Source organism: Trachinotus anak, unplaced genomic scaffold (genome assembly GCF_046630095.1).
Source record: "Trachinotus anak isolate AG129_WGS33_773 ecotype Australia unplaced genomic scaffold, CSIRO_AGI_Tana_v1 ptg000007l, whole genome shotgun sequence".
Lineage (NCBI taxonomy): Eukaryota > Metazoa > Chordata > Actinopteri > Carangiformes > Carangidae > Trachinotus > Trachinotus anak.
The window spans coordinates 1-23726 of NW_027273858.1; the positions used below are offsets into that span (position 1 = coordinate 1).

Sequence of the window (23726 nt, forward strand, 5' to 3'; positions counted from 1 at the left end):
TGTCTCTCTGTGTCTCTCTCTCTCTCTCTGTGTCTCTCTCTGTCTCTCTCTCTCCTCTCTCTCTGTCTCTCTGTGTCTCTCTGTGTCTCTCTCTCTCTCTCTGTGTCTCTCTCTGTCTCTCTCTCTCTCTCTCTCTCTCTCTCTGTGTCTCTCTGTGTCTCTCTCTCTCTCTCTCTCTCTCTGTGTCTCTCTCTCTCTCTCTCTCTGTCTCTCTCTCTCTCTCTCTCTCTCTCTCTCTCTCTCTCTCTGTCTCTCTGTGTCTCTCTGTGTCTCTCTCTCTCTCTCTCTCTCTCTCTCTCTCTGTGTCTCTCTCTCTCTCTCTCTCTCTCTCTCTCTCTCTCTCTCTCTGTGTCTCTCTGTGTCTCTCTCTCTCTCTCTCTCTCTCTCTCTCTCTCTCTGTGTCTCTCTGTGTCTCTCTGTGTCTCTCTCTCTCTCTCTCTCTCTCTCTGTGTCTCTCTCTCTCTCTCTCTCTCTCTCTCTCTCTGTGTCTCTCTCTCTCTCTCTGTGTCTCTCTGTGTCTCTCTGTGTCTCTCTCTCTCTCTCTCTCTCTGTGTCTCTCTGTGTCTCTCTGTGTCTCTCTCTCTCTCTCTCTCTCTCTCTGTGTCTCTCTCTCTCTCTCTCTCTCTCTCTCTGTGTCTCTCTCTCTGTGTCTCTCTGTGTCTCTCTGTGTCTCTCTCTCTCTCTCTCTCTGTCTCTCTGTCTCTCTCTCTCTCTCTCTCTCTCTCTCTCTGTGTCTCTCTCTCTCTCTCTCTGTGTCTCTCTGTGTCTCTCTGTGTCTCTCTCTCTCTCTCTCTCTGTCTTCCTGTCCGTTGGCGGCGCTAAAGAGTCTAAACTTTGTTCGCCGCCATTAAACTGAAACAGGAAGAAGAAGGACGGAAACACTTCGGTCTGTTTTTGTAGAATTTGGACCAAAATTCTCAGTTTTCTGCAGAAAATGTCTGAATTAGTTTCAGTTCCTCCGCAGTGTGTGAAGTTCAGACACTAAGAGAAACGGACCCGTCGAGTTACCGGATGAGTTTCCCCTGAGCCCGGCGGTGTCGGTGATTAGCAGCTAGCTCGGCCGCTCCTTCAGCCGCTCAGCTCCCGGGCCGGAGGCCGCCCGCCCGGGGAGGGAATGGGACGAGGACGGGGACCGACGAGGGGTCGCCCTCCCATGGGTCCGCCGGGTGACGACGGTCCTCCGTTCGACATGGGTCCGCCAGGGTGGGGCCCTCCTCCGCCTGGAGGCTGGGGCCCCCCGTCGCCTGATGGATGGCCTCCCCCGCCCGATGAATGGGGCCCTCCGCCGCCGGGAGGATGGGGCCCTCCGCCGCCGGGAGGTTGGGGCCCTCCGCCCCCGGGAGGTTGGGGACCATCACCGCCGCCTGCAGAATGGGACCCGAGAGGGCCTCCGCCTCCGGGCTGGGGGCCGAGAGGACCGCCACCGCCGGGCTGGGGGCCTCACCCCGACGACTGGCTGCCTCCCCCAGAAGAATGGGGGCCTCACCCCGACGACTGGAGGCCTCCACACCCCGACGACTGGAGGCTGCCCCGCGAAGACTGGAGGCGACCTCCCGAGGACTGGGGACCCGAGAAGCCTCTCCCCCCTCCCGGCTGGGGACCCCCGGGCTGGGATCCCGAAGGTCCTCCTGAACCGTGGGGACCCGAGCCTATTCCCCCCGGACCTGTGCCACCTGTACCCCCACCGGCCATCCCCCCTCCCGTGGCCGTTCCTCCCCCGGACCCCGCAGTCTACGGGCCGGTGCCTCCTGTACCCCCTCCGACCTGCGTCCCTCCGTTCGGGTTCCCGGCCTACCCCCCCCCCGGCTGGACAGGAGAGGTGAGTGATGTGTGATTGGATATTGATCAGATTCAGACAGGATCGATGACTCTGTCCGGAGGTTCAGCTCTGACCCTTTTCTCCGGTGTCTCCAGCCTGTTGTGGAGGAACCGATGCCGAACCCGCCCCCGGACCAGCCCGAGTGGGTGAGTACAGCCCCGGGCCAGGTGTCGATGTTACCTGACAGGTAACTGCGGAGGAGCAGTTCCGAGTTTAAAGAGGAGAAGTCTCCACCGTTTATGGTGTTAATTAAATAACCTGTTCCTCATAATGAGACCAGGGTGGTGGCCTCCGCAGCCTGTGCTTTACAGTATAAATCACATGTTTTCTGTCTCCTGTCTTTATGTCTGTATTTGTCATTATTGTGTTTGTTTGTCTCTCAGATCAAAGCCTTGATTTCAGCTCCGGCTTCTGAGTCGACTTCAGGTGAAACTAAAAAACCCACAGAGGAACCAGCTGTCGCCAAAACACCTGCTGCTGACCCCCCCACTGCTGCCGCCGCCCCCAAACCCAAACCCAAACCCAAACCTAAACCCGAACCCAACAAGACCGCCAAGGCCCTCGGCCTGCTGGGAAAACGCACGTTTGATAAGTAGGTGCTGTTTGTTGTCTTTGTGCGTCGAGTGTCATGTTATTCATGATGACAGGTGTAAATGTTGATATAAACACACTGGTCCTGTGTGTGTGTGTGTGTGTGTGTGTGTCCTCAGGCCTCCTCCAGGCAGGTCCACAGGGATCATCTCCTTCATCGGGGTGAGGAAGAGTCTAAATAAATAATCAATAAATCTGGAAATGATTGTTTAGTTTATGAAATGAGTGCAGAGCGACACAAAACAGGTTCAGTTCAATGTGAAAAATCCAATAGAGAGAGAGAAAATCCTGTTTACCAGGTCCAGGTCCAGGTCCAGGTCCAGGTTCTGTCAGTGAACAGTTTCCCTCTCTCTCTGATCCTCAGCCAACGTTCGGCTACATCGAGAGAGAAGATCTGGAGAAGTTCACCTTCAGCTTCGACGCCTTCTTTGGAAACCCCAAAGCCATGACGCCCGGGGTCAGAGTTCACTTCACCGCCTGCAAGGAGAAGGTGAGACGAGCCTCCTGATGGTCGTCCCACAAAAACATGTTTATAACAAAACAAGCAAAAAGACTAAAGATGATAATTTAGTAAAACACAGAAAAAAAACATAAAAACAACACAACATAAAAGAGAATAAAACAATATTTCTATCGAACAACCTCAGACACACTTTTCTTTTTCAGTGAACAATCTACATTTTCTTTTGTCTGAGCTGAAGTTTTTCATGAATCCACAGATGTTTTTTTTAGTGAAAAGACACTAAAATGTTGACTAAATATTAATTTCAGTAAATGTATCAGACTTTAACTGAAGGCTCATGTTTTTATTTTTTTAATCAAATAGTTAATTATTTTCTTCCATAATGTGGGAGAAATAAATAAATATTCGTCATCTCATCTCAGATTTTACATCCTGATGTTCGGAATTTTAGACGCAGTATGTTTTCAGTGTTCACTGTGGATTCAGATTGTTTATTCATCTTTGTGTAACATCATTGTCATTATTGAGGTTTGTTTCACGTCTGCAGCTTCAGGTTTCCATCTGACTCTACACTGAGTAAAATGTTCAAATCAATATTTAAAGTTTCTCCAGGTCTAAACCCTGGTTTTGATCTTTTCTTCTTCCTGTTTTATACAAAGAAAACTCTGATTTCACGACTGTTCCACCTGTGCTCGGTGTTTAGATGTAAATTTGAATATGGTTGTTGTTTGCGTTTCTAAGCAGAACAGTCTGATAGCGACGGATGTGAAAGTGGCTCCGGGTGGAACAGAGAATGTGGACACAGAGATCTACGAGGCCGTGGTCAGTCAGCCCATCATGGAGCCTCAGGTCAGTGTCGACTTTAACGCTTTATCTCCTGGACCTCGTCCTGCTTCCTGTTTCCTGTTGCCGACCCTGTTGGTCCTGTTGTGATGCAGCCCGGGGAGCGTCAGTACCCCGGTCAGGTCCACGTGAACATCGGGCCCCTGAGGACCAACCTGACGTTCGACAGGAAGGACAGCACGGTGACGCTGCTGAAGAACGACCAGGTGCTCATCAACCTGCTGACCGACATCGTCACCGAGAAGAGGAGAGCCACCAACATCAAACCCAAGATCCCCGCGACCTTCAGCCACACCAAGGAGGCTCGGGAGAAGGTCAGACCTGATCTGCTGCTCGTCTTACTGATCAGTAACGGTCTGACGAGGGTCTTTACACTGGTGAAATAACGTTGTAGAAAGTGTCCAGATAAAGAGCTCTAATGAGCTCGTAGGTGATTTATTATTTTAAAGTGCAGTAACCTGTGGTTTGTGTCGTGGCTCAGGAAGTCGATCAAGTTCACAAGATCTCTTCATTCAGCAGGGAGAGTCCATTTGTTCAGAACGTCTCAGATGTATCAGGATCATTTCTCGTCTGGATAAAAAAAAAAAACTTTGTCTTTTAAATCTGGATCCTCCTGACAGGGCGTCATCATCAGCCTGAAAGACAACGAAGGCATCATCAAGTCGGACGAACACGGCGAGCTTCCCTTCGACACCAAAGAAAACTTCAGTGATGTTGAGTTCACCGCCGAGGACGTCAACGAGGAGGTCGAGTTCACCGTCATCATGGTGAGGACGCCGCGTTTTAGTCTTAACCTCACACTGTAATAAAAGATGAGTCTCTATAATATTTTTATTATCAGATTGGTTGATGATGATTTTGTTCATCAACTGTTTAATTCACATCATGTCACAGTGAAACGTCACCTGCCGACAGATTCAGGTTCAGACAAACATCCAAAATTCACTTTGGATTTCAACTAATCAACTCATCACTTCAGCTTCAGTTGTGGAACAAAAATCTAGATTTTTTTTCTTCTGGTTGAAAAAAGTTTAGTTTTTATTCTGAAACGTTTTGTGTTTTGTTTTCTATCAGCTGAAAACAGGGAAGCGGGCGATCAGGATCCGGCGAGTAAAAGAGCCACTCCTCTTGACGCTCTGCAACGCCACCGTCGGCTCCGCCGAGGAGGTGGAGTCCGAGGCAGAGAACGTTAGTGACGGTGACGGAGACTCGTCCAGGTTGCTCAAAGGGAAGGCCAACGTCAAGCTGGAGCTGGGGCCCAACATGAAGCTGGACACGGAGCTGTACGAGGGCATCGTCAGCCAGCCCATCATCGAGCCCACGGTGAGCGATCAGTGCCGTGTCAGTGACGTGGGGGGAAGTGTTCAGGTCGCGTCGCTGCTCTGAACCAACTCAGGCTTCACTTGTTGGTAAAATCAAACCAGTTTTTATTCGTCGCGCCGGCGACAGTCAGAGCCAGAGGCACGATGTTTTTCCCATCTAACGCCTTGACACAACTTCTTCACATTTGGCACAAACCTTCATTCAGACTCAAGGATGAACTGATTAGGTTTTGTTGGTCAAAGGTCACTGTGACCTCACTAAACAAGGTTTTGGCCATAACTTATAAATTCATAAACTAATTATGACACAACTCAACTCAAATGACATTTTATATCCGAGTGTCAAAGGTCAACTTCACTGTGACATCAGAATGCTGTGCAAAAACACTTCCTGCTGCTTGGCTGGTTGGTGGAGGAAACATCCAGGAGGTGGAGACTCTACTTATTTAATTATTCAATGTGAAATGAATTAACACCAACAGAGCTGCAGAAGAAGTTTAATTTACTGTTTTAAAGGAAACAAAATCCACTGGTACGTCTCTCTGACTGGAGTGTGACGATCTCACTCTGTGTTCAGCCCGTCCTGCCAGGTTACCCGGGTCAGATCCACGCCAACATCGGCCCCGTCAGGACCAACGTGACCTTCGACCACCGGGACTGTGGCGTGACGCTGCTGAAGAACGACCACGTGTTGATCAACCTGTTGGTGGACATGGTGACCAGGAAGAGGAGGGCGGCCAACATCAAACCCAAAATCCCCTTCACCTTCAGCTACACCAAAGAGAAGCGAGAGCTGGTAAGACTCATTCCCTGATCACCTGTCACCTGTGTCTGTGTTGTTCTGTACCTGATCTGTTTCTCTCTGACTGGAGTCGGTGAATCTAATGTGAAGAAGTTCACGTCATCTGTGTCCAGCTCCTCAGGTGTGACTGTGTTTCAGGGCATCATCACCTACCTGGGTGCTGATGAAGGCATCGTCAACTCGGAGGAGCACGGCGAGCTTCACTTCGACATCTGTGAGAACTTCAGCGACACCGAGTTCAACGCCGACGACATCCACAAGGAGGTGGAGTTCACCATGGCCATCGTGAGTCTGCCAGAGACCGAAGCTGCTGAAACACAGAGGACAGGAAGTGAATGAGTTTCATGTCCTGACAATGTCGTTTTTTTCTGTCTCCGCAGGTGAAGTCAGAGAAGAGAGCAATCAGGCTGAGGAGGACAAAAAGGATCGAGGACAAAATCCTGGAGGAGCAAAAGAGACGAGAGGAGGAAGAGAAGAAGAAGAAACGGGAAGAGGAGGAGAGGAGGAAGCTAGAGGAGGAGGAGAGGAAGAGGATGGAGGAGGAGGAGCGAGAGAAGGAGACAGAGAGGAAGAAGAAGGAGGAGGTGGCGGCGGTGCTGGCAGCTGCAAAAGACAAGGTGAGAAACAGACAAGTGAAATCAGATTCATGTCAGTCACACAGTCACTAAAAATCTCACTGCAGAACTTTTAAACCAGTTTGAATCGTATAAAATTATAATTATAATATATTATAATTATTATATAAATTATAATGAATCACATGAAACCAGTTGACTGTCTGTTTTCATCCTTCCTGCTGGTTTTCCTTCTCTTCTGCAGTGGACTCCACTCGGCTTCAAAATTAGAGACCCTGACACGAAGGATGACATCAGCAAAGAGCGATTCGACGGCACCGTCCTCAGAGCCATCTCCAAAAATCCACGCAAGGAGATCAAGAAGGAGCTGCAGGAGAACGAGGGGGAGTGGAGAGCAAGTTCTGGGGACCAGCAGACGTTTGGACAGGTAAAAAAAACAAACAAATGGCTGCAGCCCTGAAAACCCTGATTTGGTAAAAATATGAATTAAATATATGTTTTTCTTCATGCAGGTAAAAATAAAAATGGAGAAAATGAATGAAGATGAGGAAGAAGAAGCAGCAGGAGAACCTGACAGAGTGGGAGGAGAGGAGTTAAAGATGCAGATGAAAAAGGAGAAAGAGGATGAGGTGAAGAAGGAGCGGCAGGCTGAAGGTGGAACTGGAGACAAACCACACCCAGAAATGGGCCGACTGGTAATGACCATCGACGGTCAGCAGAAACAACTTCCCTTCGGGCGCAGAGACCTGCTGACCACCGCCACCATGCTGGACGGAGACAAGGTGAGAGTCTGTCCCAGCAGCACAGGTGCAGCCTCCTCTTATTTATATTTATGGATAAATCATTTTGTCTGTGTGATTTAAAAAACAGTGGCAGTATATGGATGTTTAATTGTGATAATCAGTAGGTTGTGGGTGTTTTATCTGTATAGTAAATAATTGTAAGTCGTATCACCCCCACTGGTTTTTATCGAGAACTTTCATTTCTTCATATCAGTACGATCATGGAACTGGTGTAAATCACATTCTGTGTGACATAAAAATGTCTTAAGTCTTAAACCATGGTGATCCTACAGACTGGATACACTGGATATACCGTATTAGCCCGTCCACACAGAGAATCTGTTTTTCACTGAAGTACATGTCGGAGCCAGTGTGCTGAAGTATTTGCTGCTAATACTAACGTTAACTGCTTTAGTAAAGCAGCTCCAGGTGGTGACTTCACTGTCAGCTCACACAACACCAGCTCATATGAATAGTGAGGTTTAAGGTGCCACTGCCTGCAGATTTCCAGCTGGTGGTTCTCAGCAGTGATTGAAACCATATCTAATTTTGCAACGTTTCACATAATATTTATGTAGAGTCTGTGGTCGTGTAAGGATGCAAATGTATGTCTGACTCGTTTGTTTCAGTGTTAAATTTCTGATTCTGTGTCTGATTTGTTTAGGTGCGTTTCAACATCGCCACCCATCAGGAGACCAAAGAGGAACGAGCGACCTACGTGGAAATTCTCCCCGACTCCTTCGAAGAGTCGACTGAACAACGTCGACATGTGAGACTTTTAAAACAACCATGCGCTTATATTATTCTGAGCCACAGTTTTGAAAACTAAATAACCTGGTTTACAGAGCAGCTGCAGAAATAAACCAGTGTGTCTGATGTGATGTTTTTCTGTCTAGGGCATTGTGATTGAGTTCTCGGAGAACTCCGGACTCATCAAGTGCACTCAGAACCCCCAGCTGTTCTTCCACATGTCAGAGGTGATTGAGAAGAAGAAACTGGAGCTGAACGAGAAGGTCGAGTTCAGCGTTGTCCCGGTGAGTCCTCTTCACCCTTTGTTTCCTCCTCACCTGATTCGGTTTGACAGATGAGGCACTTTTACAAGAGTTGTACGGTAGAGAGTTCCGTTACCTCAGGACAAGGAAGGAGAGGAGTTTGTTGAAAGCATTCAAAGGTCCGCGTCATATTTTCCCTCTTTTACTGAATGGCATTTTAATGTCAGGTAAGAAGTGCCTTCTAACTTCCTGGAAAGTCTCTATATATGTGAAGTGTTGTTATCCAGGTTCAAGGTTTTCAGTGGTCTTGAGTCAAAGAGTTTAACATCCTGATTTGCCATTTTCTAATGTCTATTCACAATCTTTAAAAGTGAAAAGGCATTAATTAGATGCACCTCGTTCTAATCAGCAGTGAGCAAGCACTCCATCCAGATGGTCTGTAGAGTTTGTCTCAGGTAGTTTTTTATTATGCTCTCCAGTAGAGGATGTAGGACTTGACACCCTAATGGCTAAATCAAGTGTCCTGGGTTGTGTTATTTATTTTATCTTCAATATTTCAGACTAAAACTTTTTTTTATTATTGTTTATCCAAGCATGAAACGGCGGAGGGGGGGGACCAGGCCATCAGGATAAAACGTTACACAGAGAGCGTTTTCCTCCCTGTGCGGAAACTTGGTGGTGTCGGCACAAACAAAGGAAAGGTAAGGAGGACTGTTTATACATTTATACAGATACGATAGATATTAAATTAAGAGCTAACTCTTCTGTTTTTGTTGTTAATTCATTTTTCAGTCTTTCTTAACTGAATTCACACTTGGTAAAGATTGTAGACTCTTCTGCTTTAACAAAATAAAAGCTGTGGTCTATTTGTTTCTGCATGTTGCTATTTATGTGCGAAATATTTTTCCTCATTTAATCTTAGGATTCATTTTCCAGTCCTGTGTGCATTTTGGCAGAGGTAACTGCTGACTTTATCTAATAGGTTTTTATCTCCTTTGGTAGATGACCATCAAGCTAACAAAAGCTTCAGACGACACTGAGTAAGTTAAGATTTTATTTAATTATTTAATCTCTGTCAGGAGTGCAGAAAAGAACACTCTGGACTGGTCAGGATGGTCTAATAGGGTTCTAGATAGTTCTTGGTCTCATATAATTTAAATGTTTACCTATTTATATGTAAATGTAATAGGCTCTGACTGAATGACCTTTTTCTTATTCACTCCTATACAGGATATGTAGAAATACAAACTATGTAAAAATCTGTCTATAACATGTCTTATTTACTTTGACATTTCAGGAAGGAAAAACCAGAGACAGACAAACTCAAAGTGATGGTGAAAAATCTTAGAGCGCAAGACAGCAAGACCAGTATCAGCAAACGGGATTACAGTGTCACTCGGCGTAGATATGGCCGCAGCAGGACCAGAAGTAGGAGCAGGAGTCGAAGTAGGGGTATGAGTAAAAGCAGGAGCAGGAGTCCACCTAAAGACCAGTTTGGACGTGTCATCAAAAGGAGACGTAGCTCCAGCATTGACCGTGAGCGTAAAAGCACCAGGTACAAGCAAAGTCGAGAGAGGTCACACAGGCACACCAGAAGTCGCACTAAGAGTCGCAGCCGGAGCAAGAGCCGGAGCCGAAGCCGAAGCAAGAGCTCCAGCAGGAGCCGCAGCAGGAGCAGGGAACGTAGCAAAGACAGGGCCAGTAAGAAGAGAAGCAAAATCAGCAGAGACCGTGAAGATAGTCACAAGAGGAGGAGGGACTTGAGCCCTCCTCCCAGGCGTGGCGGTGTCATGGATGACGAGCTGGCAAGGAAGAAGCGGGAGCTGGAGGAGCTGAACGAGATGATTGCCTACAAAAAGTCCCTGGTGGACATAGACCCCAGAGGGCTGGACTCTGGACAAAGGACCTGCATAGACTACGATCATGGCAGGATTGCTGTGCCACTCACTGAGTACAAACCAGTCAGGTCCATCCTGAAGAAACGACCCGAGGGACCTGAGTACCACCATCGTCCTCCTCAACCCTATGATGATCCTTATTATGATCGGCCATACAGTCCTTACCAAGATCGGCGGTACAGTGACCGCTATGGTGGTCCGTACGCCAGCCGCCCCTACGCTGAACGCCCTTATGGTGACCGTCCTTACGGCGACCGCCCTTATGAAAGTCGGCTATATGGTGAACCTCCCTATGCTGGCCCCCCCCCGTCTGCCAGCCACCGTTACACTGATCGCTACGATGTTTATGATGAACCCTATGACGATCGCTACTATGACCCTGCATATACAGACCGACCTTATGATGATCCATATCGCCCTGTAAAACGGAGCCAGTCTCCAGAACCTCATGGTCCCTCCTCTTCTTCACAGTCAGCTGCTTCCACCCAACCTTCCTTGACACATACTGGTGCCACTTCATCCTCCCTACCCCCTTTCAGACCTCCTTCTCCCACAGAACCACCTCCTAGAAGCCCTTCTCCCAAACTGAAGAACACAACACCACGTCACTCACCTCCAGCTGAGAAGCCACCCCTGGACCGTTTCCTTGACATGCTTAATAAAAAGGTTGACGCTGAAAAGAAATCAGAACCCATTCGTGTTAATGATGACTTACTGCCTCATGAGCGAGCACTTCAGGATTGTGGGGGATTCTCTCGGATTGTGGGATTCACTCAAGAGCAACCCAGCAGCAGTCGAGCTCTAGAAGGGGAAAAAAAACGACTAAGCCCTAAGCGGTCTTCAGTAGAGAGAACAAGTGAAGAACCAAAGAGCACAACAGAGCCCTATGACAAGATCCAGAGTCTGCTCCGTACGATTGGCCTGAAGCTGAGTACAGGAGATGTGTCCAAACTGGCAAGCCGTGCCCAGGAGAACATCTACAGCCCGAGATCCTCATCCACAGAAAAAGAGACTTTGTCATCCCCAAGAGAAGAACTACGAACAAGTAGAACAGGTTCAGTTGAGTCTGATCACATCCATTCCCCCTCCCCTGTCAGGTCCTCGAGTTTGGAGCCACTCAGCAGACATAAACCTGTCTTGGAGTATGAAGGATTCCTGGACCGGCAGGAATTGGAGGTGCTAAAAAAGGCGCAACAGCTGCAGAGTCTCACCAAGACTATAGGGAGTGAATCTTCTACCACTTCTCCAAAACCACCTCCTGGCCCCCCACCTGCTCAATACCAACATCCACCTATACCAACCAACTGGCCACTTGGAGTCCCCACCCAGATTCCCCCAGAAGAGAGCTCCACCATCCCCATCATGGGCACTCCAACAGCTGGTCAACCACCCCAGAGATTTGGATTTCCTTCGGGACTTCCACCTGGTCCTCCTCCTGGACCTCCCCCTCGGCGTCTAGCACAGTCTCCTCCCGGACCTCCCCCTGGACCTCCTCCCCGGCGAACTCCTGGTCAACCTCCTTTCACTCCACCCACAAGTCATACAGTCCCACCTTTTATTGGACAGCCTCCTACATCTCCATCCCTTGACTCCTCCAGTGTTTTGCAGCCTTTAACCACTGCCATGGTCACACAGACACCACCATTATCAACACCAGCAACATTGAGTACTGCAGGCAATGACCAATCAGCCATCTCTACAACAGTGGCCAGATGTCTGAAGGTTATAGAGACAGTTAAATCTCTTGCTGTACAGCCACCAGCTAAACCAGTCAAATCAGTCCAGTTCAGTTTACCCACAGAGTCTCCATCAGCCTCCAGTCCTCAGACCTCAGCAGAGACAGATGACGACATTAAGGCAAAGCAGAAGGAAAAGGTATGTTTAGGAGGGGTACTAGTGTAGTGTAGTGACCTTTAACTTGAGTAAAGTAAAAGTAAACAAATACTTGTAGATGTACTCAAGATTGAAAAGTAAACAAACTCATTAGAGAAGAGTAACAAACTGCTTGCTGTCAGCTGAGATAAAGTTCCTGAGAGATGAATAACTGATTCCTCTTGTCTTTGAAGCATCTGTTTGAGAATATGTCAGTAATCCAAATAGATCAATTTTCTTATCGGCATGTATGCATTGGGATATCTAGACACACTGTACACAAGTAGGCCCCTTAGAAATGATAGAAGACCTCCCTGTGTCAACAGCTTGGCATGAAGCCTTGACAAGGTGTTTGTGTTCATGTTGCAGCTGGATTTGTATAACCAGAGGATTATGGAAAAGAGGGAGCAGCAGTACCAGGAGATGCTAGCCCGCAAGAAACAAGGAGAGAGGAACAAGGATGGCACACTGATCTCCCCAGGTATTAAAACTTGTTGAATTACATAGACATTAAACTTAACTAGCAGTCTTTGAATTACATACATTTGCAAGTAAGGTTATGTTCTTGGTGTGCTATAAAGACCTAAATGTTCAAGTTACCATTTTACAGCTGCATGCCATTTATATTACTTTTAGGACTAAAGACAAAAGTTAAACACCTCGTTTTCTTTAACTAGACAGGTACTTTGAGTTGGATAAAATAGATTGCTATCTTCCAGAGTTATCCAGCCTTTAACAAGATACTTGATTAGCCACCTATCTGGACATGGACATGGTAGATATGATAAGGATAACATAATGGAAATGTCGCAAAGTTTTGTCTAGATCTACCTGAAGCATACGTATGATTAGCAACGTCTGATTAGCCCAGTTCTGTGAGAGACCATTCTAGTACTAAGATAGATAATGTTTCTCTGTTAATGCGTTCTTGCAATTTCATCAATTCCAGCAAGGAAGGAACAGATTTAGAATTCAGCATAAGATTGCACTTAATTGTTGTAGCTCCACCACAATGCTACATGGATGTCTTGCACCTTATCAAGGTGTGTCTTTTTCATTTTGTGATAGAGAAGGATTTTCACAGCAAGGTTCATCCTGGATTTAGCTTTGCTAGTATACATTTGTCTAGCAGCACCAACATGTTTGCATTATTAAGAAGTTGCGGTCACCTGCAATGGAACTTCTGGCGTATTAATGAAGCCTCTGCACATAGATACAGCTACACCTTGACACGGAGTCATAAAGCTGTCTTTAAGCTTACCCAGACGTCTTAAGTGAATTCCAGTGACAAAAAGATCAGTCGTTCTTCCCGCTACAAAGGTCAGTCGGCCCTTCCATCGCACACGTTAGCCAAGCCTAGTGGTTCGTCCCAGCGATCAAGAAAAGAAGCCAACTACAATACCAACTCCACAAAGTAACATTTTTTTCCTCTTCATATTATGACTCCATTGGTATCTAGCTTTAAAGAAACCCACCTGAGTCCAAAAGCACTATGTAGTCAGATGAGATTATGAGATGTTAAGATAAATTTGTTTGCAGTAAGGTTAGGTTTTGTTTGAAAATTTAAATACTAGAGCTGATGCAATACCTGAGTTGCAGTTCCAAAACCAACACTATATAATTCTTCATACTTTATACAATCAAAGTGTAAGTAAACAAAACTATAAATTTGAGTAAGTATTTGATACAGACTTGAGTACCTGACAATTTTCAGTATTCCAGACACTTTTCTGTTAGTTACAAAAAAATGATTTAGGTGTGATATCCAGCCCTGGTAGTTAGCTAGACATGTCACTTTCAAGTAAGGTAGTTTTTTAGGTCCGGGTATGCTATTTCTAGCTTACTTACAGTTATACTCAGTGGTCACTGAGTTGGTACATCGTCCCACTTTTTCAGACATCTCCCTCGACCAAGCAGTGAGTGTCATACTTGGGCTTTAACACAACATGCAGTGGGATAGTTTGTGTTGCATTGGGATTGTCCAAACTACAAGGCCTAGAATATTTTGTGAAGATACAATGGATAGGAATCAAAATACCTCCAGTCCTTGTCATTGAGAGGTGTGAAAGATGAATATGAACACAATCAGTCTCAACATCAGCAATGTAAATAAGACACTCTGTCAGTGAAGAGCAAAAAGATGAAGTCCCTAAAATATTGGAAATTAACTTGATGAGAAGATTTACTGAAGTTAATTTTAAAAATTGAAATTACTGATGGAAGCTGCTTCTGCTTGTCCTTGTTCATTCTAAGTCATATTGTTTAAGTTGGGTTGGTTTGTCCCCAGAATTTGTGGGACACCTTTGGTCGCGCAGCGAGCACTGACTTCATACTCAGTATTTCTATCTATATCCTGTTAATGGACTATTTTTCAGTATGTTATGATTACATCCTCTTTGAGACAGACTGTGGCATCCCTGTTAGAACTGCTGCCTGTCATAAAAGCCATCTAATAAACAACAGAGCATTTTTCACTCTACAGCTACGGTCTGGTGGATACTTTGATTTTGACTAGAAAAGGATGCTAAAGGATTTTCTCAAACATTGCATTCAGTCAAAGAAAATCTTAGCACAGTATCCAAAACTAAGAAGTTGTGCTTGAACGGTGACCACTGAGTGTATACACAGTACAGCTAGTTTAAAATTAAATTGATAACTTTGGATTTGATCTGTTTGTTGTAAAATACTGTAAAGACAGAGATATCAAACCTGCTACATGCTCCTGTTCACATAAACCTAGAACTCCCCTTCAGCGTCCAGGATCAACATTGTAGGAGGAAGACCAAGATAAAGGAGAAACCAAACGGCTCAGTCTGTACTACTATTTGTAGTACTAAGAGGTAGCACAAAGTATGTAGTACTTTCGAAGTACTACCTCTTCATACTTGGAGTTGGCTAGCAGCTCTCTCATGTCAACTAGTTACGTAGCTGACATTGTCTGCTACAAAAAGCTATGAAATGCATTCAAACAATACTTAAGACATCATGTACATCATATTTTGTGCAGCTTGTGGCTGACTGCATTGGGAACAGATCAGGTCCAGGACTCAGAAGGCCTTTAGGTTCAGAAGGCACAGTCTAGTAAGAATTACAGAGATGTGAACCTCTAGGTTTGTATTGTTGGGCCCGGGCCACACTCCTCACCTCACCTGTGTATGACAGTTGCAGAATGTCTTGGTTTTCATTTCAGCAGCCATGTTTACAGGTTAGAACAGCCACACAACCTGTCGGAGACCTGAGTCTGAAGACAGCTGCGCTACAGTGGCACGTCATCTAGAGTTTCACCGCCTCGCTCATTTTTCATGCTTGAGGCATCTGGTTTTCAGCAAAAATAGGCAGGGAAAACATCTATTCATGGCATATTGACATCATACCAGTAACATTACATAAAACTGACACTTGTCACGATATATATTTTTAACCATTTTAGCTGTTATTAAAGGAGAAAGTGAAGGCTACAAATGCATTATATGGGCTATAATTCTATTATGTCATAAAGCTAACTGAACATTAGGTGATGGGCAGTAGTTTCAGCAGTTCAGCAAGGTAGACGTCACGCACAGGTGAGGAAAGAGATGTGGCCCAGGTGTTAAGAATGTAAGGGCCATTCCAAGACTAACATACCCATAAAGAAAGTTTGGAAGGTAAACAGGTTTTGTCCATTTCTACATGTAATTTATAAGAATGGAATTGCTACAGAACCTTGACTTTGGTAAATTATATGACTATATCACATAATTTCAGTTTTTGAAGAATTTCATTAAGTTGTAACATTCAACTGGCAATCCAGTGAAATGATAAAAATGGTTATGTATTAAGAGATTTTGCATTTTGTCCATGAACTCGGTTCACTTGCTAACCAGGAATGTAAGCTGTGTTCATGAAAATCTTACAAGTGTTTTACTGAGCTTCTCTCCTTCAAGGCCTTAGTTGTCCTGGAATAACTGAAGCTGTTAGATCAGCTTGACTTCAGATTTTTTTTTACAAGTTAATGTAGGTTGTTCATTGCTAGAAAGTGAAATTCTCCAAATGTTTAATTTTTTTTGTCGACAGAATTTTGTGTTGTACATAAAGAATATTGCTTTTCCTTTGGTAAGACTTTGAGCCAGGTTGTAGTGAAGCTGTTAAGGGTAAGTCAAGCTTGCTCAGTACTGTTTAAGAAAAGTGTAGATGTGTTTTCTGGACATCCAGAAAAGTGATGTTTTAGCAGACCTAGAAGACTACTGGTAATCATGGCAACGCAACGTAAAGCCTTCCTTATTCATTTTCAGTGAAAGAAGTTTCAACATGTTTTACACCCTAAAGGAGCTATGTGTAAGTTTTGCTGTTGCTAGATAGCCAACATTAGCAGCTGTTTACCTACAAGTCTAGAAGAAACATTGCGAGCTCAGCATCAGACTTAATTCTTTAACTCACCCAGAGCTCTCTCTAGCAGAGGAAAGCAACTGTCTTGTTTTGCTAATTATATAACGTCCTTTCTGCTGCTGAAGTTGGCATACTAAGTAGCTAGGCACAACCTGTTCAGGCCCATCTCATCACATTCCGATACCGAGTCACTGCAGCGTGCAGGCTGCCTAGAAGAAATCTGTTATAACCTCATGTCTTGTGAATGCAACAAGGGGTGAAGCTCTTGCCAAGACTGGTGAGTAAATCTCTGTTAATGTTAACGCTAGCTAAATAGCAATAAGACCTACAAATAGCTCCTTAAACAGTACACTAGAAGTGTGGAGGCAGAATGTCATATGTGAACAAATCAGCACAAAATAAGAAGGCTACATTTGTAAACCTGCAAAGCTGTAAATTCTTCTCAGCTCCTGATGTGCCAACATGTTCCAGAGTGTAGATATTAGTTTGGATACCCAACTACACTACTACAAACTCGCTAACTCTTAAACTGGCACAGTTGCATGCTAGCAGATAAGGATTTTATTTTACTTTTACTTTACTGTATGTGACATTTGTAAACATTGTTGTTATCAAGTTACCAAACCTCAAGTCCATGCTGAGTTTCAGTTGGGTCTTCTGTGTTTGGATCCAAGTTCACATCAACAACTCGCTAAACACAAGGCCATGTTAGAGTCATCGAATTCGAATGGTCAGTGACACAGGTCATGGCTGAGTCACAGAGGTAAGGCTGACGTGTCCAAGGACTTTCCCACACCACTGAGGTCACTTCTAAGCTCAAGGCAGAGTTCTCACTTTTAGCTGGCAAATTTATAAGCAGTAGCCAATTACTATGTTTTTGAAAACCGAAAAGGTCTGTCAGCTACTATATATGTACCATTTCTGCTTTGCCGAAGATTATATACCAGAGTCGAACTAGTTTGTCTTAGTATGTGAAACTAATGTTAGCTCAGGAAGCTAACATATAGAGCTTTTACGATAGGAGTTGGGTCTGACGGTTATCCTTAGCATTAACAGTGTGAGATGAAACTTACTGATAGTCTGTCATTAACATTAAATGGCCAACTCTGTAAGCATTAAACAGAATCAGAATGTTAGGCTGATTACTTCAAAGAATATAATTTGAGTAATATTAAGTAACATCTTGTCCAAGCTAAATTTTTTTTTTGCTTTTTTTTTTTTCACCTTTTGATACGTTTTTCCTACTAAGTATATCACATCAGTATTTTTAACTCAATAATGTAATAACTGTGAATTGGGAACGGAAGAATTCAGGGTCATGACCTCCATTTTCATTTCAGTCTGAAACCGTCTACATTAGCTCAGGAAGCTAATGTAGAAAACGTAAACGTTCTTAGGGGTCACCTGGATATCGTTAGCTTTAGCAATTTCAGACGCAACTTAATGATAATCTATCATCAATACGGTAAGTGGTCAACTCTATACCTAACATAAATGAATATGATCAATCTCTGAATGTCACAGTGGTTATTCTTAACCATAACTTTTGAGTGATACATAGGAGCGTGCACAGACTAGATTTAGCATTCTTTTAAATAAGTTCACCAAGTAAGTGTAACTCATCGCTTAGCAAATTACCTGTGAATGGGACCCTCACAATAGTCGGTGTGAGATCGTTATAGTCTGTGAAACATCTGAGAGTTGTTCAGAGATTGACCATTAAATATTAGCTTTGCACCCATTCGTTGATGTTAAATCACTGAAACTGAGACTTAGGTTAGACCTGAATGTGAGTTGAGGATTCAGGCACTACAGAACTGCAGGTTCAGAGATCGGAGGTTCTCAGCAAGGTGGATATTTGTAAATGTATAACACGGTGTATGTAATTGGTTGTACAGATATTGTCCGAAACAAGGGCTTGGGCAATTTATCCCGACAGTTTTAGGTTGTTTTTTTCTTATGTTTAGTCTTTGAATTAGCACAAACACTGTGCTCAGTCTGTGTTTGAACACTTTTGCCGTTCCGTCATCCAGTCAACATCAAGCCAACTCACTCCTCTCTTTCATAAGCATATTAATTTTGGGACACATTAAATGGGTGGCTTTCAACCCAATATATATTTATAGTCAAGCCCTTTTGGCCTGAATTATAGTTATAATGTCCAACACAATTTCATTTTACAAAGTAGTGACTTCCATGTGTGAAAAATTGCTTCACACAGTTAACCATTATTTGACATTCTATAAACAACATACTGGACCCGGAATTCATCTCAGACTAAAAGAAACTTGCAATGAGGCAGGTTAAAAGAAAAGATTTGGATATAGTGAAATTATCAATTCATTTTTAAACTGAAGTATTGGTGTAGATTGATATAATATCAGGATTCAAATGATATTAGTGCTTTTGTTGGTACCCTTGTTGTGTGTTACATTTCCATGCGCAGCCAGTATTGACTAATGGGTTATGTACATACCGTGAATTAAGCGTTTAGCTAGGGAGACGGACGCATACACAGCTAAAAGTCCTCCAGAGCTATCCAAATCTTTACTTTGATGTTAAGTATTTAATCATAAATGCAGTGTTATTTTGAAGTTCCGGAAGATTTAAAATGAAACAGAAAAGTTCAACATTGCAGAATGACAATATTTATTGTCTTGACAGTGAAGGTAGGTGATTATTTTGATCTTTTAAGATTGTATTAAAAAGCACTATATAATGGTCTCAAGTTACACATCCGTCACTAAAATCATTACATTAAACTGAACATGGTGCATAGATGTTATTAAATATTCAAAAGATACATTTATCAAACACTTTTCTGTGATCTGTAGGTTGTGTTTTTTTTTTTTTTTTTTTTTTGGTTTTACATTAGTAAAAGTTATTAGAATTTATGTTGTCACTACGTCAAAAGGAGCCAAACTGTAAACTACAGAACCTGATGATTACCTCTGTGTATGCAGTAATTATCACTGTTGTCAGTTACATGATGATTGATTTAGTGAGCTAGAGAGCTTTAACAGATAAGACAGTTCTCTTCAGTTACACATCAAATGTAGATGTGGCAAAGTCCGCCAAACAAAGAACAAAGGTAAATGATTAAAACAGATTTTGAAAAATTAGAAAATATTTTGAAGAGAATACTTTGAATAATGAAATAATGGTAAATGTGGTAGTGGTGACCTCTAAAAATCTGGAGCTGGTTTTATAAAGATCAACTGGCTTTAGTCTAACATTCAGATTTCTCCTGACTAAGACATCTAGATTTCACCTAGATGTCTGAGTTCAGTGGACAGATGTTCATATTCTTCCAGAATGTTTGGATTTTGCCCACTGCAGATGTGCTAGAAGACCATTTCAAATTTTTTGTGCAGCTGTGCAGTTCACATGACAGCATTTCACAATTCTAAGAGCAAAACAAGAACTTGTAAAAGTCCACAGACCAGTCTAACAGTCTTTGTGAAACCAGCTCAGGGACTGATGAAGAGTCCTAGCTTTAGAAGTCTGATGCAAGAGAGTTTAGGACCATCTATTGCAAAAGATTCTTAAGGCATTATATCTTACAAGTGTATTGTGTTAAAATTTATAGGTAAACCGATCAGCAGCGAGCCCAGGAATGTTTGGATATGTGGTCATTCACTGGTGTACTGGGCGGAGTCTCGAGCCAAGTCTCCGGAGGTAGGTATGCAGCTGGGCATGGACCCCAGCAAGGTGGCCATCTGGTGGAAGGGCATCCAGGGCATGACATGGTCCCAGCTCCTGCCCCAGCTCCACCAGTTGAAGGTCACCTGGCCCAATCCAGACGTCCTTGTCATGCACCTGGGTGGCAATGACCTGAGCACTGACAGCCCCACCGACCTGCTCGCCTCTGTAAAGAAGGACCTGACCTCCATGAGGAGCATCTTCCCCCAGTGTGTCCTTGTGTGGTCCAACATCCTTCCTCGAAGGGTATGGCGCCACTCGACTGACAGCCACGAAGTCGATCTGATCCGAACCACAGTGAATCGCAGGATCCAGAACATCATCTCAGAGCTGGGCGGCACTTCGCTGACCCATGACAATATTCGGTGTGGCACAAACACAGGCTTGTACCGGGCCGATGGTGTCCACCTATCCCCTAAAGGCATCGACGTTTTCAATCTGAACCTTCAAGATTTTCTGGAGAAGTGGGAGCTGGAGGTGAACAAGGCCTGTGAGAAAAGTTAAGAGGAGTATCACTTCTTTTCTGTTGTTTTTTATGTTGTCTCTTCAATTTCTAACGAGAGCCAGGCAGAATAACAAATATCTTCAAAGACTTTTCACTCTCATAAAACTGCATCTTTAAAACATCCTGTCATGTTTTTGTACTGTAAGCTTACCATGTAGGAACTTCAGGTTTAACTGTTAATCCCTGTTTGTCTGATTGAAACAATAAACTCTATATCAGCTGATCTGCTGTTGTCTCTTGTTCATTAAAGACTAAGATGTCAGCACCTGCAGTTATGGATATTATTTTTAAGAAAAGATAATACATATTTTATTAATATTGATTAGTTATTAGTTATATGACAGATTTGTGGAGGCAGTTTTTATAATGTTGCACATACAGAGTTACTGTTGAAGGGAAATGGGATTGTAGTAAAAGTGGGTTGTGAGCAATAACAATGTTGTTTTTGGTTGGAAATAAATAATTCAGTCAAGTCTTGCTTTTAATTAGTGCTGAGCAATATGACTTCAGTAAAAATGTATAGTCAAAATTAGGTTAGAACGATATAAATAAGGTGAAGTGCAGGCTTTGTACTGTTAAATGTTGTGTTGGAAAACAGTTCATTGATGAAAATGAAAAAGACAAACAAAATATTCACCAGTTTTACTCCCAGTTCACTCATCATATCGCTAACATTTTTCCGATTCTATTTAGTCATTACAACTGTAATTTAAAAAATTACATCTTTTTTAAATGGTGCCACTATAGTGTTATTTTAAAAACTCAGTAGTTCAAAACCAAAATCTATTGGCCACAATGTATGTTGACCCAGTGATATTAATCTGCCTGACTTACATTCAGTTTACATTTATTCATAAAAATAAACACATCCACTCTATTTACAATAACAATCATGATAACTTTAATCACTGAGAGTTACGAAGATAATGATGGTGTTTTATTGGCCAGTAGTATATGTGGTCACTTTATTCTCCACTCAAGTTTCCGGGTTGTTTTGTACCTGTTGGAGCCGACCAGGTGAGTCTTTGTTTTGTCTGCAGGTTCCAGTCAAGATGGAGCTCAGGATGACTCAACTCATGACGTGACCTGAATACTGTCGAAACATCAGACTTCTCTGAGCTGCAACAGAATCTGACTCTTTCATTCTAATGTACAGAAATCAGAAAATGTGTGTCTTTGTGTTTTGGTTTTCCATCCACACCACCACAGGAAACTTTGCTTCATCAACAGAACCTACAGTCTCATCAGGGGACAAATTAAAAATGTGCTGCTTATCTCCATGTGATATGTTTCTTACCAGTGTGATCGTTACGGCCTTTACAGCAGAACTAAGTATTAAGTGGAAATTAAGACCCTTCTAAGTAGCAAATTTCTAATCTAAGGGGAACTTTCTGGGGATGTTGGACAAAAATGAGCTGGTGGGCCCTGATTAATCTCCTAATGCAGTCCTCCACCTCTGTGCAATTCGCACAGTATTTCCTGCAAGTAACGCCACCCAGATAAATTTGTCTTACAATATGATCAGATATTCATCTAAGTTACAATTATGGACAAACACACTATTTTAACTTATAACACAAATTGTGTTGTTCATGTCCATATTGAAAACATTATTCAAACGTTCACAGTGAAGGTTGGAAAAAGTATGTGAACCCCTTGTCAACCCCCTTGAAATCAGCAGAAGCCAACTGGAGTTCAGTCAGTCGAACTGGATTTGGACGTGCGGCTTAGAGACGCTTTGTAAAATTACTCACAGGAGATGTTAGCTGATGTGAACCCGGCCTCAAAAAGAGATTTCATCAAAAATAGTTGATTAGCATAAAACATATGAAACATATATATCATCAAGAGGAAAGTGAATTCACAAATTTATCGAGGTGTCTCCAGGATGATGTCAGGGTGGCTGTCCAAGTTCAGAAGAAGCTGCTAATTGAGCAGGACAGTGCCCCTAAACATCAAGAGTAAATTTACTAACAAAGAAAATCCACCTTCTGGACTGGACAGTCAGAGCCCAGACCTTAATCCAGCAGAGAGCTCAGAAAACCGCTCACACCAGACATCCTGAGAATATGTCTGAGTTGAAGCAGCTCTCAGGAAGAAGGGTCTAAACTTCCTCCTGAACACTGAGCAGCTCTGATCAGGAGGTCTGCGAGGAGCCAACAGAGGTTCGACCCGTTATTAAATCCAAGGGTTCACTTACTTTCTCCACTAACAATGGCTGCCTTCAAGAAAGACACAGAAGATTATAATTGTTTGTAAAAACTTGTAACACAACAAATTGTGAAAAAACAGGTGGTGGTTTATATTTTTTCATAACAGCAGAAACACTTTATCATCCTCCAAGAAGAAGTTATATTTAGGAACACAAACAGCATTTCTGTGTTTTCTATAATGAAAGACTGACTTAAAAAGTCTGTTGGCCCAAACTAGAGAAAATACTATTATACACTTTATACACCACTGGACTGTGTATTTTGTCCCCATCACTTCTACTGAAGGTGCATCAGGATAAATGATCACAGCCAGTAAAGTTTCTGTTTACATATGGACGCCTTCATTTGAATTAAAGGGCACTAAAGTAGAAAGAGGGAATGTTTGACATGAAGTTAAACTTTCTGAAGCAGATTGGTTCATGAATATTTTACAGCAGGTGATTCTGCATCGTCAGATGTTACAACAGAAGTTCATCGGGGCACAGACCTGCACAAAGACTGAAGCAACTTTCTTTACAGCTACCGAGCAAAAATATGTCAATTAAATCCTCCACAAGTGTAAACTGTTACTTTATTATCACTTGATCTGCTGATTGATTTCTTGATTAATCGATTAATCACTGTCTTAAAAAAAAGTCCAAAAATAGAGAAAAATACCTGTAAAAATGTTCCACAGCCAGAGGTGATGAGGCCGATCTCTGTTTGGATGCTGAGAAAGGATGTAAATGCTTTTTTGATGCACTTCCTTCTCCCAGAACGTATTAAATTGATGATGCTTACATGAAGGTTTCCCTCTGCACTGTAGCTTTACTGTCGTCCTTCACTTGCAAGTTGCTTTGGATAAAAGCATCTGCCAAAGGAGTTCATGTAATGTAATGTAAATACTTTTCTATTGTCTGATACTGAAGTCACCTTTTATTTAATAAAAATTCTCTAAAATGAATCAGAACTCATTTGTTCTGCTGTTTGTTGTTATTTTCAG

General features: G+C 43.3%; 1 protein-coding gene across 3 annotated transcripts; it reads left to right on the forward strand.

Moving 5' to 3' along the window:
* The first annotated feature begins 835 nt into the window (after positions 1 to 835).
* Positions 836 to 23693, forward strand: LOC139622466 (uncharacterized). 3 transcript variants are annotated; one of them, XM_071479768.1, is made up of 21 exons: positions 836 to 1819; positions 1915 to 1965; positions 2203 to 2411; positions 2530 to 2572; positions 2775 to 2900; positions 3615 to 3722; positions 3812 to 4030; positions 4337 to 4483; positions 4791 to 5039; positions 5616 to 5834; positions 5979 to 6125; positions 6221 to 6457; positions 6660 to 6842; positions 6928 to 7197; positions 7862 to 7966; positions 8094 to 8231; positions 8783 to 8890; positions 9192 to 9229; positions 9487 to 11962; positions 12329 to 12440; positions 21572 to 23693. In XM_071479768.1, the coding sequence occupies exons 1-21, from the start codon at positions 1115 to 1117 to the stop codon at positions 21619 to 21621; spliced, it is 5940 nt and encodes a 1979-aa protein (XP_071335869.1). In that variant the 5' UTR covers positions 836 to 1114; the 3' UTR covers positions 21622 to 23693. The 3 variants fall into 3 exon arrangements, with proteins under 3 accessions (XP_071335869.1, XP_071335867.1, XP_071335868.1); XM_071479766.1 differs by lacking the exon at positions 21572 to 23693 and adding an exon at positions 19914 to 20754; XM_071479767.1 differs by lacking the exon at positions 21572 to 23693 and adding an exon at positions 19914 to 20754 and having other exon boundaries at positions 3618 to 3722.
* The last annotated feature ends 33 nt before the right edge of the window (positions 23694 to 23726 follow it).